Raw genomic sequence first — 13,485 nt, forward strand, 5'->3', positions numbered from 1 at the left:
AACCTAGGACTTTGTGCTACTGCCCGGAGCTATTGTGGTTTTCTTTCTACATTTCATTATTTATAAATTAAGAATTATTGTTTTGACTTGTTTATCTCATATGAGTCGTAATTTGATATTTTGAACCATGTTTTGTTGGAAGAGAGGATATCGTGAGCACAATACTACGTACTTTACTATTACAGATGTGCATCTCACTGAGTAAAGTGCGCAAGTTGCTACTAGCCGCGGTTGCAAGCCTATGAATAAGTGTTTCTTAGGACAACAGAAGCAAAGATGGATAAGAAGGAAGTGGGCAAGGCCAATGCTAAAATAGAGATATGTTTGCAATTTAAAATTTTTATTGTGAATTTGATATAAAGTTAATTATCATTTGTTATCTATAAAGTCTTTTTCATACCTTAATTTTATTTCGTCCTCCGCCATTGCGGGAAGCTGGCTTACAGCTGACAAAAGTTGCGTCGATAGATCTTTAGTGTGCGAGCTTTCAGCAGAAGGAAAAAAGCAAGGAAAGCACAAATGGAACCAAATTCCAAAGATAAAGCTGAGGAGAAAGAATAAAACAAAGACTAGCTCATCAGGTCGTGATGAACAAGAGGAGCCAATCATGCGAATCAAAATGCGAAGAGCTATCTGTATGTCACATTCTGTGTCACATCGATCCATCACCCCGACCGATCGGATCGATCTCATTCTCAGCGCACGCACTTGATACCCAAGCAGGACTGCAGGAGTGTATGCATGTTAAACTAACTTGGCATACACGCGATGCCATATTCGCCGACAACGGTAGCCTCGCAGTACTGGACTATATATGATCGAGTGCAAAGGCAATAGCTCCAGCGCCCAACTAACAATGCAAACCAGCTAGAGCAAGCAGGTAGGGCTACGATCCCTGAACGAAACTAACACTCGAGAACTTGTAGAACTGGTACGACGCTTGCATTGCATGCAACAATGAGCCACATCATCAGCAATCGGATGTGCCCAGACACCATTAACACCTACATCGGTAACCTTACAGAATCCTACACCGACAAGAGCAATGAGCCCAACATGGTGGCAGCCTCTGTCATCATGTTCGCCCTCGCCGGGCTCTTCTTCAACCTCAACCTCTTCAGCGGCATCTCCGACATCAGCTCCATCCTCGACCCCAAAGTCCGGCTCTTCCTCTCCTCGGCGCTCTCCCTCTTCCTCCCCGTCATGTCCTACCTCTTCTCGGAAGCCAAGAACAACCATGCCGGCCAGTACTCCACCACCACCGTGGGTACTGGCCACGTTGCTGACCTCTCCCTGAGGGCCGGCCTCATCCTGGCATGGATGCTCCTGGTGGAGCTCCTGCGCAAGAAGGTGGACGAGATCCGCATGCGCGGCTACTCCGGCACCATCCAGCGCGCCGGCCGCGTCGTCTGGCTGGGAAGCCTCGTCTTCTTCAACATCAGGGACACCGGCCGGAAGGCGGTGTTCGCCATCCTCTGGATCCTCTGCGCCACCCGGGTGCTGCAGAGGATCGCCTTCACCGAGTTCGGGAAGCGGTCCTACGCCCATGGCAAGAACGCCCGCCTCCTCAGCTCGTACATGGCCCAGATCCTGGAACAGGAGGAGCCTCGAGCTTCTGTCCAGGGTGATATCGATGCTGGGGACGAGGTGTTGAAGAGGTGCAACTACATTGTGATGGGAGAAGAGAATCTGGTGGGCATTGAGCCCACTGCAGATGGCTACAAGCTGGACAAGCAGGCCAGCTCCTCAGGCTATGACGGCGGCGGCGTCGTCAAATGGATCAGAAAAAATGATAGCGGCATCGTCACTGTCGGTAAAGTCTGGGAGCTCGACGACAGGGACAAGTTCTTCACCTCCCAAGAGCAGATCCAACGCCTGAAGAGGATCTGCCTCTCGTTCGCTCTCTTCAAGCTGCTGCGCCGAAGGTTTGAGCACCTGCCGGCGGTGAGCAAACAAGAAGAGGACAACTCCCGGGACCTCCTCCTGAAAGGCCTCTACAACAATGGCGAAACCTGCTCAGCCGAAGCAATGTTCCAGGTCATGAACGACGAGATCAACTTCCTTAGTGAGTACTATCACTCTGTTGTCCCTGTTGTCCTTGCAAGCCCCTTCTTCCTCTTCCTCAACTACTTCCTCCTCAACATAGTCGTCGCCGTCCTGTGCGTCATGACCGTCATTCTCTGCGCCAACGGTGACGTCAGCTACGCGTTCCAGAGCATAGCCACAGATAACTACACCTTGAAATCTGGGGTATTCAAGATAGCCATCTGCCTTCTGCGCAGTGTCACCACACCTTCAGCATTCTTCTCCATCGTAGACCTCTCCATCACCATCCTTCTGTTCATCATCTACTTCTACGAGGAGATATGGGAGTTCTTCGTCTTCCTGCTCTCCAACTGGTTCATGGTGTCCATGCTCTACAACTACACCTCCAAACCACGCTGGCTGAGGAACACCACCTTCCGGGGCACCATGTTCTGGGTGGGCTTCAGCATCATCATGTGGCTGCGGAGCAAGATGAGCCACCCCAGCCTAACCCTCAAGCAGTTCTCCGTCCTGAATGTCCGCTGGCCGCTCAAGCTGCCACTGTTTGCCGCGTTCACCGGCTTAGCGGTGCAAAAAAGGCTAGTGCCGAACAGTGTGAAGAAATCCATCATGGACTACCTGGTGGAACATGGGCGTGGTACCCCAAACTATGATCTTGACCGTGGCAGGTCCGCGCTGCGGAGGAACGGCCTCTTGGACACGCTGTCGTGGGCATGCCAGAGCGACAGCATCGCCGAGGTCATCCTCACATGGCACATCGCCACCAGCATCATGGAGGTGGAGCGCCGCCCGCAGACGACAAGCAGCGCCACGGAAGGAACAACCTTCAGCAGGGTGGCCATTACGCTGTCCAAGTACTGTGCCTACCTGGTGGCCTTCCACCCGGAGCTACTGCCGGAGAATCCGGAGAAGGTGGAGCTCGTCTTCGAGGAGATGAAGGAGGAGCTCAAGGCCATGATCAGCTGTCGGGAGTACTACTTCTCACTGCAATGGGCGCGGGTCCGGAAGCTCATTGACGGCCCGACGCTGACCCCCAGTGATGAATGCAGCAAAGTTGTGCGTGACGGCGTGAAGCTAGGCAAGTTTCTGATGACAGACGAAGCAGCTGCTAATAACAGGTGGATGGTGTTGGCGGATGTGTGGACGGAGCTCATCATCTACCTGGCGCCGTCGAGCGAGGAGGAGCGTGTGATGGGGCATGAGGGCGCCCTGGTGCAAGGAAGCGAGTTCATCACCGTGCTCTGGGCGCTCACCACCCACATCGGCGTGTCCAGGCCGCCGCCGGCCGACAGGACGCCATGTTGATGATCTCCAAGGATGAGGGGCCAACAGGCCTAGCTGTGTGTTTGCCCATGCCATTTCCATACGTGCTTTATTTGCCTTCTATTTCCAGCTTCCTTGATATTGTTGTTCGGCTTGCATGCGTGTGTGTTTTTTTGTTTTTTCGTGTTCTTTTCCAGAAAGTCTGGTTATTTGATTGATTTGATTTATTCATCACCTCCTTTCAGTTTCAGGGATGAAAGCTTGTATCAGCAGTGTATATATATTATGAGTATCCCACTCTACATACTATTAAAATGTGATTGCTTAATGAACTACCACCCTCTGTCCTAAATTATAGATTGTTTTGGCTTTTCTAAGTACATAAGTTTTGCTATGCACTTAGATATACGATATATCTAGATACATAATATAATGTACTCCATCCGTTCCAAATTATAAGCCTTTTTTATTGTTTTGGTACATCTATTTTGCTATACATCTAGATATAATAACATGTCTAGATACATAACAAAATGGATGAACTAAAAAAGTCAAAGCGACTTATAATTTGAAACGGAGAGAGTATATCTAAAAAAATCAAAATGACCTATAAATTGGAAAGGAGGGAGCAATTCTCAATATGCCTTTATATTATTGTTATTATTACTATTATTATTATTTTGGTGGGAGTTATGTTACAACTCCGATCCTATACCCGACTCATATTCATATATGTGTCAGTGGTGGAGCTTGAACTAAAATTGAGAAGGGGGCAATCAAACTTGAGGCACTAATAGAGGAGCTGGTAATCCATCGGCACTTAATTAAGTGGCTGGTTAAGGGCGGCCATGGCCCACATTTGTCTACACAAAGTTCCACCCCTGTGTGTGTGTCGCTCTTTGTGTTCTTCTTCACGTCAACAACAGCAAGACAAAGCAAGAACCACAAGTGTATCTTTCGTGTTCTATATATGGAACCAGGTTGTGCATGTACCATTTACAGATGCGCGCATGTTGGGTTGGTTGTTCCTATAACCCCTCCAAACCATCGCTAACATCTCGTCTAAATTTAACCAGCCTACATATCCTCTTATAAATGCAGACCATCTCCGCCATTGCCAAGCCACCTCCACACATTCAAGCACCTCCTCACCTCCTCCACCGGCCAACAACTCAATCGCCGCAACCGCCACAGCAGCCAGGGGCAGCCATGGGTGCCTGCACAACCAAGCCTAAGACGCTTGAGGGGCAGGTCCCAGCTGAGGCCACCATTTCCACACCCAAGGTTGCGCCCGAGACCACTACCATCCTGTTGACACTCAAAAGTGTCTCAAGGTAGATTTGGGCACCTCAAGCAAGTTCTTAATGTCATAATCATATTGGAGGTCAAACGGCGCAACAAAACATTGAAAGAAACGCGCGGGGAAGAAAGCGAGCCAGGCGAGCCAGGGCCAGTCGGCTTAGCCGACTTGCCAAGCCGGCTCAGCAGGCTCACCACCCCCAGTCTGCTTAGCCGACTACCTCAGTCGGCTAAGCCGATTGTCCATTGATTTAGCCCGCGACAGGGTTCCCGGGCCCGTAAAAGTCGGCTTAGCCAACTCCCCCTGGATTCTGAACCGGTTTAGTTTCCAAATCGGTTTTTCGTATGTTTTTGACGTGGGAAACTTGGAGAACGCGTTTTGGAATTGTTTCCTACTAGGATAAAAGACCACCCCCTCTATATATACGAGAGGATCACGGCCGATTGAGGATCCCAACTTCCAATCGACAAAAACACATCTACTACACCCTTTCACCCCTTTTCCTCTCTACCCTGCTGTTCGTCATGTCTCCCAGCGAGATTTCGATGGCGTTCTAGGCGGCCTTGCTGGTTCTAGGACACCCTCCACGTGCTCCTCTCCGACGGGTCCACTACTACAGAGAACTTATCCCAGGCAGGCGTTTTGGGTTTTCAGAGGTGGGCAAAGCAAACGCCTCCGTCGAAACGTCTGCGTTAATGCAGACCAACGGTTGCCCGCCTCAGTTAATCTATTAATGGCGTCCGCCTCGGTTAATGCCTATTAATGGAGGCGGTCACCCCGCCTCCATTAATAAATTAACCGAGGCGGTTGCGCTAAGTCGCCCGCCTCCGTTAAAGGATTAACGGAGGCGGCTGTTTATTACTTGCCCGCCTCCGTTAATGATTTTCCAGATTAAAAAAATAGTTTCTCGTCATTTGATTTGAATTTGAATTTGAATCCTGTTTTTGCGATTTAAACACAGACAAAGCAAAAAATACGCATGCAGAGCACAAACATATATATACATGTGCCACATTCATTCGTGTCTCGTCGTTATCGTAGCACGAACCAACATTCAAGTTAATTACACATGCATGTCATATATATACATATGAAACTAAGATCTCCGTTACTTAACTAATCAAAAGAGATCTTGGAACTTGTAATCTCTACTGCTCTCCTTTGGAGATCACTGGTGCTTTGATCGGGCACGAGAACCTGCGAATTTCTAGTCAATTGGATCACACCTTGGCCACTATGAAGGTTCAACTAAATTCAACAACAGCCAACTTTATCCTTAATGAGGAGAGATCCAACGGTATGATTGCTTCTCCCTGAAGGAAACTAACTTGGTTTAGGTTTCCATTTTTTCCCCAAGGTCATGGATAAACCTTTGGATAACTAGAGTTTGGCCCCAATGCCGAGGACCTTGGTCCTTGACCAAATATGTCAAGGCAGTGGACTAACGTACCGTCCGCTGGATCCCGCGGACCATTCGCCAGTCGGCAGAATAGCAGCAGTGAGTGGGAAATGAGCTGTCCTCCACTCTCTTGTGGACCCCACCTATCATATGCACGAAATGGAAATATACCTCAGCAGATTCAGCTCACCCCATCTCTCACTCTCTCATTTCTCATTCTCCCTCTCTCTCTCAAGAAAAGGAAAGCAAGGAAGAACTAGAGAGAGAAGTGGAGAAGTAGAAGAAGGAAGAAGATGAAGTGGAGCCCAAGCATCAAGATCAGCTCTCCTTCAAGCTTATGAGCTTCTCCATCTCAAACCCTAGCCGTGGTTAGCTCTTAAGCTCTCTTCTCAAGTTTTTCTTGGATTTCTCTCAAAACCTAACTCTCAATCTCTCATTCATGGATGATGGAGTATGGAATGTGATGACTTCTCCACCATCACAAAGGTAAGATCAAGATCATGTCATGCTCAATCTCTCATGAATCAACCTCCGCTCTCTCATATGAATATTTTGGATTTTTGCAAGAAATGCCATGGATGATCAACATATCTCTCTAAGTTGGAATACAAGGATGAGCAAGTCCTTATCCATGATCTAGGTGACCCCATGGTCACTAATCTCAGAGTTAAGTTCTCTTTGGCCCAATCTCAAGTTTTGTTCATCTCTCCCTCATGGTTGGATGATGCATGAACCCTTAGTAGCACTTGAACCCTTAGGCCCAAACCCAAGCCATCACGAGCCTAGTAAGAGTCTAACACAACCCTAGAGTTATCTTGCACATGCATGACGAACCCAACCGCCAAAATAGGTTTTTCCCAAACCAACACCCAAGAACATAGGTTATGTCGCCCGACGGACGAAGGATCTACTACACCTACCGGAGCGTCCGTCAATCCCTTCACCTAGCCGAGTTCAACAGCCAAAACACTTAAACCCTTCCTGAGTGGAACAGTGGAGTGTCCGTAAGTCCCCGCGGAGCGACCGTCAATTTATAAGGACCTGTTACCAAAAACCCGAGAGCACCTAGTTCCTACCGGAACGTCTGCCATAACCCGCGGAGTATCTGCCAATTTATATAAATCGAACACAGAGAACCCGAGAGCAGCCTAAACCTATCGGAGTGTCCGCCAGTCATCACAGACCGTCTGCCAGAACACTCTGAGCCCAGAAATGCCTAAATCCCAATCCGACGGAACGTTCTTTGGAACATTCCGCGAGCCCGCAGAGTGTCCGCCACCCCGTGCGGAGTGTCTGCTAGTCGCTAGACAGAGATGTATAAGGTAGAACCCTACCCAAGAGATCCTCAAACCTTAGATACACTTAAACACAAATTAGTACAATAGTAGAAGCCTCACTAGAGATCTCTTCCCAAGTTCCAAATCATGATCTCAATCATCATCTCCTTATCCAATCGAGTGGCTATCTTCAATCCTTTCTATCCTCTCTTTCAGGTTCGTTTAGCAAGTGAAGGAACGTGTATAGATCGTCGTCATCGGCTGCCAATGTCAATGCGTCCTAGCAGGCAGGCAACCCACAAACCCTATTTTGGATACTCATTACTTGTTTCATTGTGAGATTTCATTTCATCTAAACCTGACTAAGTAAATTAATCATACTTCATTAATTTAGAACCATTCACTAATTAATTAGAGCCTTTCATTTAATCAACGGGAATTGGGACGCTTAATTGCTTATTTGCTTAGCTTCGTTAGAAGTCGAGTGTGAGAAGGGAACTCACTCTCGCACATGCAGGAAGCTACATTGGGATAATTAATTACTTAAAATATTGGAGGGGTGACAACTTGACCTAACTACTCAATGTGACTTCAGGATTAACTTAATTTGAATCACTTCTCATGATGCTGAATTTGGACTTTTGCTGCTCAAGCGAGGGGTAAGGCCATGGTGAGTGTGGGATCTCATGTGGCATAGCTCGTGGAGTGATTAAGGACCGTTCATGAGATAGTGAGTTTGATTGACCACCCGTATAGACCACTTGTCGCAAATGGGGGCGATAAGCTGATTACTTGGTGATGACTCACTTACCGGGCGGATTCGGCATGAGAGGTTGCGCGGTGTAGATGTGACGGCATTACATCAGGACCTAGTCAAACCGTTCATCGATAAGAGAGCCACATTGAGGAAAGGTCAGAACCATGAGGCAACCCTTACAACTGGACCCGGTGTATGGAGGTTCGCCCTTGGTGTCCTAGTGGGTACAGTTGTACACCTCTGCAGAGTTACTTTTGGAAGCCTGAAGTCCTTCTGGATGGAACCCCGGTTGTTCTTGCTCCTAGACTTATTGTATTACAATGTATGATGAGGATAATTGTTTCACCGAATGCTATGAACTTTTACATTGCTATGAATTTTAATTTTGAATCATGAGCATGTCATCTCTTAACAAACACCATGCTTTTATGCAACTAAACAAATGCCTATTAAGCTTTTGCATCCACCAAATATATATGTTGGAATTAAGTCACGGTGCTGCCGTTAAGTTGTTTTGTAGGTACTTCAGCTAGCGTCTATCTAGCCAAGCTTGATGAAGTCAGAGACTAGCAGACCTTGGGCCGGGCGTCCCCAAGATGAGCTGCGTGTTTTTCTGATCATGGAAAATGAGTGACCTAGAGAGCAACTAGTTAGATTTGGGATTAAGCAAATGAAAGTTGTCAACTCTAATCAAGATATTTTGTTAATAAAATTCAAGATATTCTATTCTCTGTATGATGATTGTGATGTGCGGTGTGCTTGATAATGGTTTCATGAGTGTAACCCGACCGTTAAAAAGATCCTAAAGACGAGGTGCGGATGGCATTCTCTTGAGGGCCCCGTGTCGGTCTGGACTAAGATAGGTTGGTCGAAAGGACGACACCTATGTTAGTCAGGCAGATATGGGAACAATCCCTCAACACTATGGATTGCTCGTGCCGGGAGGAGTGCCTGGGTCATTGCCATTGTTGTCGTCATAGTCATGACCCATGGGAGAGGGCGAGGGCTGTGACGATGTCATCTCATCAAAGTAAATATCGCTCCAAGCTCAGAGTACTTCCTTGCCGATAGTAGCTCGTAGGTACTTGGTCCTGTCTGGAGTTTCTATGTCGAGTTGATCATCGACATGTTCCGGGTGGATCCACTTCACCTCCACCCTGGCATAATCAGCCGGGATCGGATTGTTATGGTACATGCATCCTAGCAATGCCATTCCCGTGGCCACCTCAATCTGTCTCCTCGCCTTCCTACCGTAGGGGACCGCACGCGTGCAAGGTGTTGCTTTGATGATATCATCGTTTGGGTACCTCTCGAGTCCTCCGATCGCTTGTGTGGTCTGCCCTTGTACTTTGGCTTGTGTCTGTGGTAGCACCACGCCAACCTGGCGAAATAACTACGACCTCAACTCCACCATCATGGGGTCGCTGCTCGTGAGCACGTCTGAAATCTGTCTAATGACAAAATCCTTCATTGGCTCATCGCGGCCTTGCTGGACGAGCCTGTCCTTGTATCCCTGCCTCATCCTGTATGAGTTCGCGTCAGATGCCTAGGACTCTACAGCCTTCCAGCTCTTTCTCGAGGATATGCCATGGACGTAGCCACGGTGCTCGGGGTTTCCCAGTGCCTCGATCAACTGGTCCCTCTCTCTACGAGGGTTGAACGACCCGCTCTACTCGGCCACAGCGACCGCTAGGATCTTCTTCTCCGCCTCCTCGTTCTGCGGCTCGTTGAACTTGGTCTTGCCCTCCTACAGCCATTTTGGCTTGCGGGCTTTGAGGAAGTCCCATGCCCTCTCATCGAGGCCCTCGTACTCATCCAATAGTCTGGTCTTAGCTGCTGCCCTTTCTTCCTCCCACCACTTTGGCTTCTTAGCGGCATACCCTGTAGCGGCTAGGTGGTGGGGGTGCATGTTCCTCTTTGTGAGCTTGGAGAACTTCTTGCCCTTGGCCTTTGCTTCTTCGCTTTGTTTTTGTTGGATGAATTGTTCCCAGACATCACACGTGATGTAATTGTAATCAATGTAGGGTGTCTTCCCTGTCTTCACGTAGTCATTATTGAGGGTCCACCTAAACTGGCGATGGGCTTTGGATGCAATGTGCATCACATGCTCCCTGCACTTATCTTCATCATAGCCCTCTGGATATGTGAACCAGGTCAGCAGCTCTTTCCACACATACTCCTTCAAGTGATCTGGGACTTTCTTCCAATAGTTGTATGTGATAGGCACCTTCTCCTTAACTATACAAGCGCATTGGTTGCTGAAGGTGCCAAGGATGCTAATTGGCTACAAGGGCTCTCCCTGCGCCCCCACCTGGTATATCACATGCACATCATCATGCTTCTTGTGCCTACCGTGTTGGCCCCTTCTCCTCTTCGGCTTGCCACCGGTCGTTGCGGTCAAAGAAGTCCCCATGGAGGGAGCGGGTTGTTCCTCCACCCTTTCTTCCTCCTTGGGGTACTCCAAACAAAGAGGCACCACCGGTACCTATCGAGGACAAGAACTCACATTAATTATATACTTGCAGGAGGCCCTCGAACGTTTCATTAATTAACATGCACTACTGCATGTACCTCAAGCCTTGTTTGTTCGGTATCATGATTCAGAGAGTTCACTTGTGGCTCCATGTGAGATCCTCGTACTTTGGCCATCAGATCAAAGTCTAGATTGTCTTCTTCCTCTCCATGAGGTCTTCTTCTACGGCCTCGGTGTTAGGGGCTCGCTATCTTACTCTACGCTCTCGTCTGAGTCATCTGAGCCTTCGTCACTCGCATTAGGGCTAGGCGAGCGCCATTCTCTAATAGGCAAGTTCTTAGGTTCGTTCGCCATTGGAAGCTATCATTAAGAGAATTAGCTAGGATTAGTTATATGGACATTTCATAAATATAAACACAATGGAATCATTATATTCATCTCAAAACTCCAATCACATACTTTTTTCAATTACATTGGGACTTGGGATACAAAAATAGAAGAAAAGTACATATATATACAAGAAAAGTACAAAAATACAAGAAGAGTACACATATATATATAGAAGCAATGTACAAAAATAGAAGACAAGTACATATATATATATAGAAGAAAAGTACAAAAATAGAAGAAAAGTACAAATATGTTGAATCAAAAAAAATCCATGTACATAGTTGGCTCAGATTTGCCCCACTGTCATCACAACGCTTCTAAACTGGTTGCTTGTATATGGTATACAAGCCATCCTAGTTTAGCAGCTTACAAGTAGCGGGGGGAGGGGGGCATTTGATCATCATAGCTGTTGCCTCAGCATAAAAGGGTTTACATCACTGCATATGGCACTGCCTCAGCACATTATTAGAAGTTGAAAACGTTCATCATTGCATATGCCATAGAGAAGTTCAAACATTATCAAAGCAGAGTAAATCCGGTGCGATAACGGTCCGGCTGGGAAATCATTGCTCTCGTCTGCAAGAGTTGGGAAATCAAAGTAGAGTAGTGGTATGTAGTAGTAGAGAAGTGGAGCAGCCAGCACCAGTAGTAGAGTAGTATGGAGTAGTAGTCACTGTTTTCCTTGAATTATAGGCAGCATGTAGTAGAAGGCATGTGCTCAATTCAAAATAGGATAGGAGAGGAGATAGGAGAGGAGAGTAGCATACTAAAGTGTAGTAATGGACCAAGTTTTAAGCATTAAGGAGCAGCATTAATGGACCAAGTTTTAAGCATTCAGAATAGTAGAGATCAACAACATTAGTAGAGTAGTAGTATAGAGAGTAGTAGCAGTAGTATAGAGAGTAGTATAGAGAGCATTAGCAGTAGTAGTAGAGAGTAGTAGGTACAGAGTAGTAGTAGTAGTAGTAGTAGTAGTAGTAGTAGTAGTAGTAGTAGTAGTAGTAGTAGTAGTAGTAGTAGTAGTAGTAGTAGTAGTGAGAGTAGAGAGTAGTATAGAGAGTAGAGAGTAGTAGGAGGAGTATAGTGTAGGAGGAGTAAGTATAGAGTAGCAGTAGGAGTAGAGTAGTATTAGTAGGCTTAAGTAGTAGTAGAGTAGTAGAGTAGCGTAGTAGAGTAGAGTAGTAGTAGGAGTAGAGTAGCCAAATTCAGTTAAGAGTAGACAAATTAAGTTAAGTTTAGCCAAATTCAGTTAAAGGGTAGCCAAATTCAGTTAAGGGTAGCCAAATTCAGTTAAGAGTAGCCAAATCTAGTTAAGGGTCACCACCATAGATCAGACTACAAATCATAGTATGGGATCTAACTGAATTGTCACACAAATAATGAAAAAATGGCAAGTGCTCAATTCAAAAAATGGCATCATAGATAGTGGCACATGCTGCTTGGGTTCATCACAGGCATCACAGTCATGACAGGCAACAAGAAAAGGGTAGCCAAAACCTGGTGAGATGCTTGGCATAGTGGAGATGCTCGGCGATGGAGGTAGGCACGACGACGGAGGACGACGGCCCCCAGCGAAGATGCTCGGCACAGAGGACGCAACCCACGGTGGAGCTCAGCGCAGAGGATGGAGCCTGTGTCGGAGGTCAGCACGATGGACGGTGGCGGCACTAGGGTCCGGTGGAGATGGGTCCGAGGAAGATGTGGTGATGGATCTCCTTGACGCGGAGGACGAAGACACAGGGCATGGGGCGGATCTCCTCAAGGCACGGAGGCGCGGGGGACAATGATGGCGAGAACAAATCGGCAGACGGCGATGGTGGCGGTAGCTAGGGTTTTGCGTGAAATTTTGGCATCCCTTTGGGCCGTGACAGAGACCGACAAAGGACTTAGCCAATTTGGAGGCGAGCCAGGGGTTTATATAGACGAGGATTAACCGAGGAGGGCAAATAAGGATGCCCACCTCGATAAATATTAACCGAGGCGGTCACTTCCATAAACATTAACCAAGGCAGGCACTTTAAGTCACCTGCCTCTGTTAATATTTATGTAGGTAGGCACCGTAAGTTGCCCACCTCGGTTAAGATTTTCATATATTTTGAAACTAAGTACTTTTAAAATTGAAAATTGATATTTATTTTGAAATGTTTGTTAAAATTAATACAATTAGTAGAAATAGTAGTAGGAGTAGTAGAGTAGTAGTAGGAGTAGTAGAGTAGTCATAGTGTAGGAGTAGTAGAGTAGCACTTAATTGACACAAAAGATGCATAATAAATTATAATAATAAGTTACAAAACTTCTCGTTAATTAAGTCACTACATTATTACATATATGTGTGGCATACATATCATTTTGGTGCAGCCACTCCCATGGTCTTTGCCTCACCGTCGTTGCAGGCCCAGGGCATCATCTTGGTCCGGTTGAAGCGGGCTTCGACGGCCTTGATTTTCTGTGGATGATCGGTAAAGTGCCTGAGCTCTGCATAGTTGTTGTATTCTTTGGGACTCTGGACCCCATCACCTTCCATGATCCTCTGCTTTCCTAACACAACCACATGCCTCTTGTTGTCCTTGGGCATCCCAA

At 47.0% G+C, this 13,485-nt stretch overlaps 1 protein-coding gene and 1 pseudogene across 1 annotated transcript; both read left to right on the plus strand.

The window, feature by feature from the left end:
* The first annotated feature begins 849 nt into the window (after positions 1-849).
* Positions 850-3,618, plus strand: LOC136522189 (uncharacterized). The gene has a single exon (XM_066515980.1). It carries the CDS (start codon positions 958-960, stop codon positions 3,349-3,351), a length of 2,394 nt encoding a protein of 797 aa, XP_066372077.1. The 5' UTR covers positions 850-957; the 3' UTR covers positions 3,352-3,618.
* A 900-nt stretch (positions 3,619-4,518) lies between these two features.
* Positions 4,519-13,485, plus strand: part of LOC136523210 (fruit protein pKIWI501-like) — a 289,633-nt pseudogene continuing 280,666 nt past the window's right edge.

Source organism: Miscanthus floridulus, chromosome 18, assembly GCF_019320115.1.
Source record: "Miscanthus floridulus cultivar M001 chromosome 18, ASM1932011v1, whole genome shotgun sequence".
NCBI lineage: Eukaryota > Viridiplantae > Streptophyta > Magnoliopsida > Poales > Poaceae > Miscanthus > Miscanthus floridulus.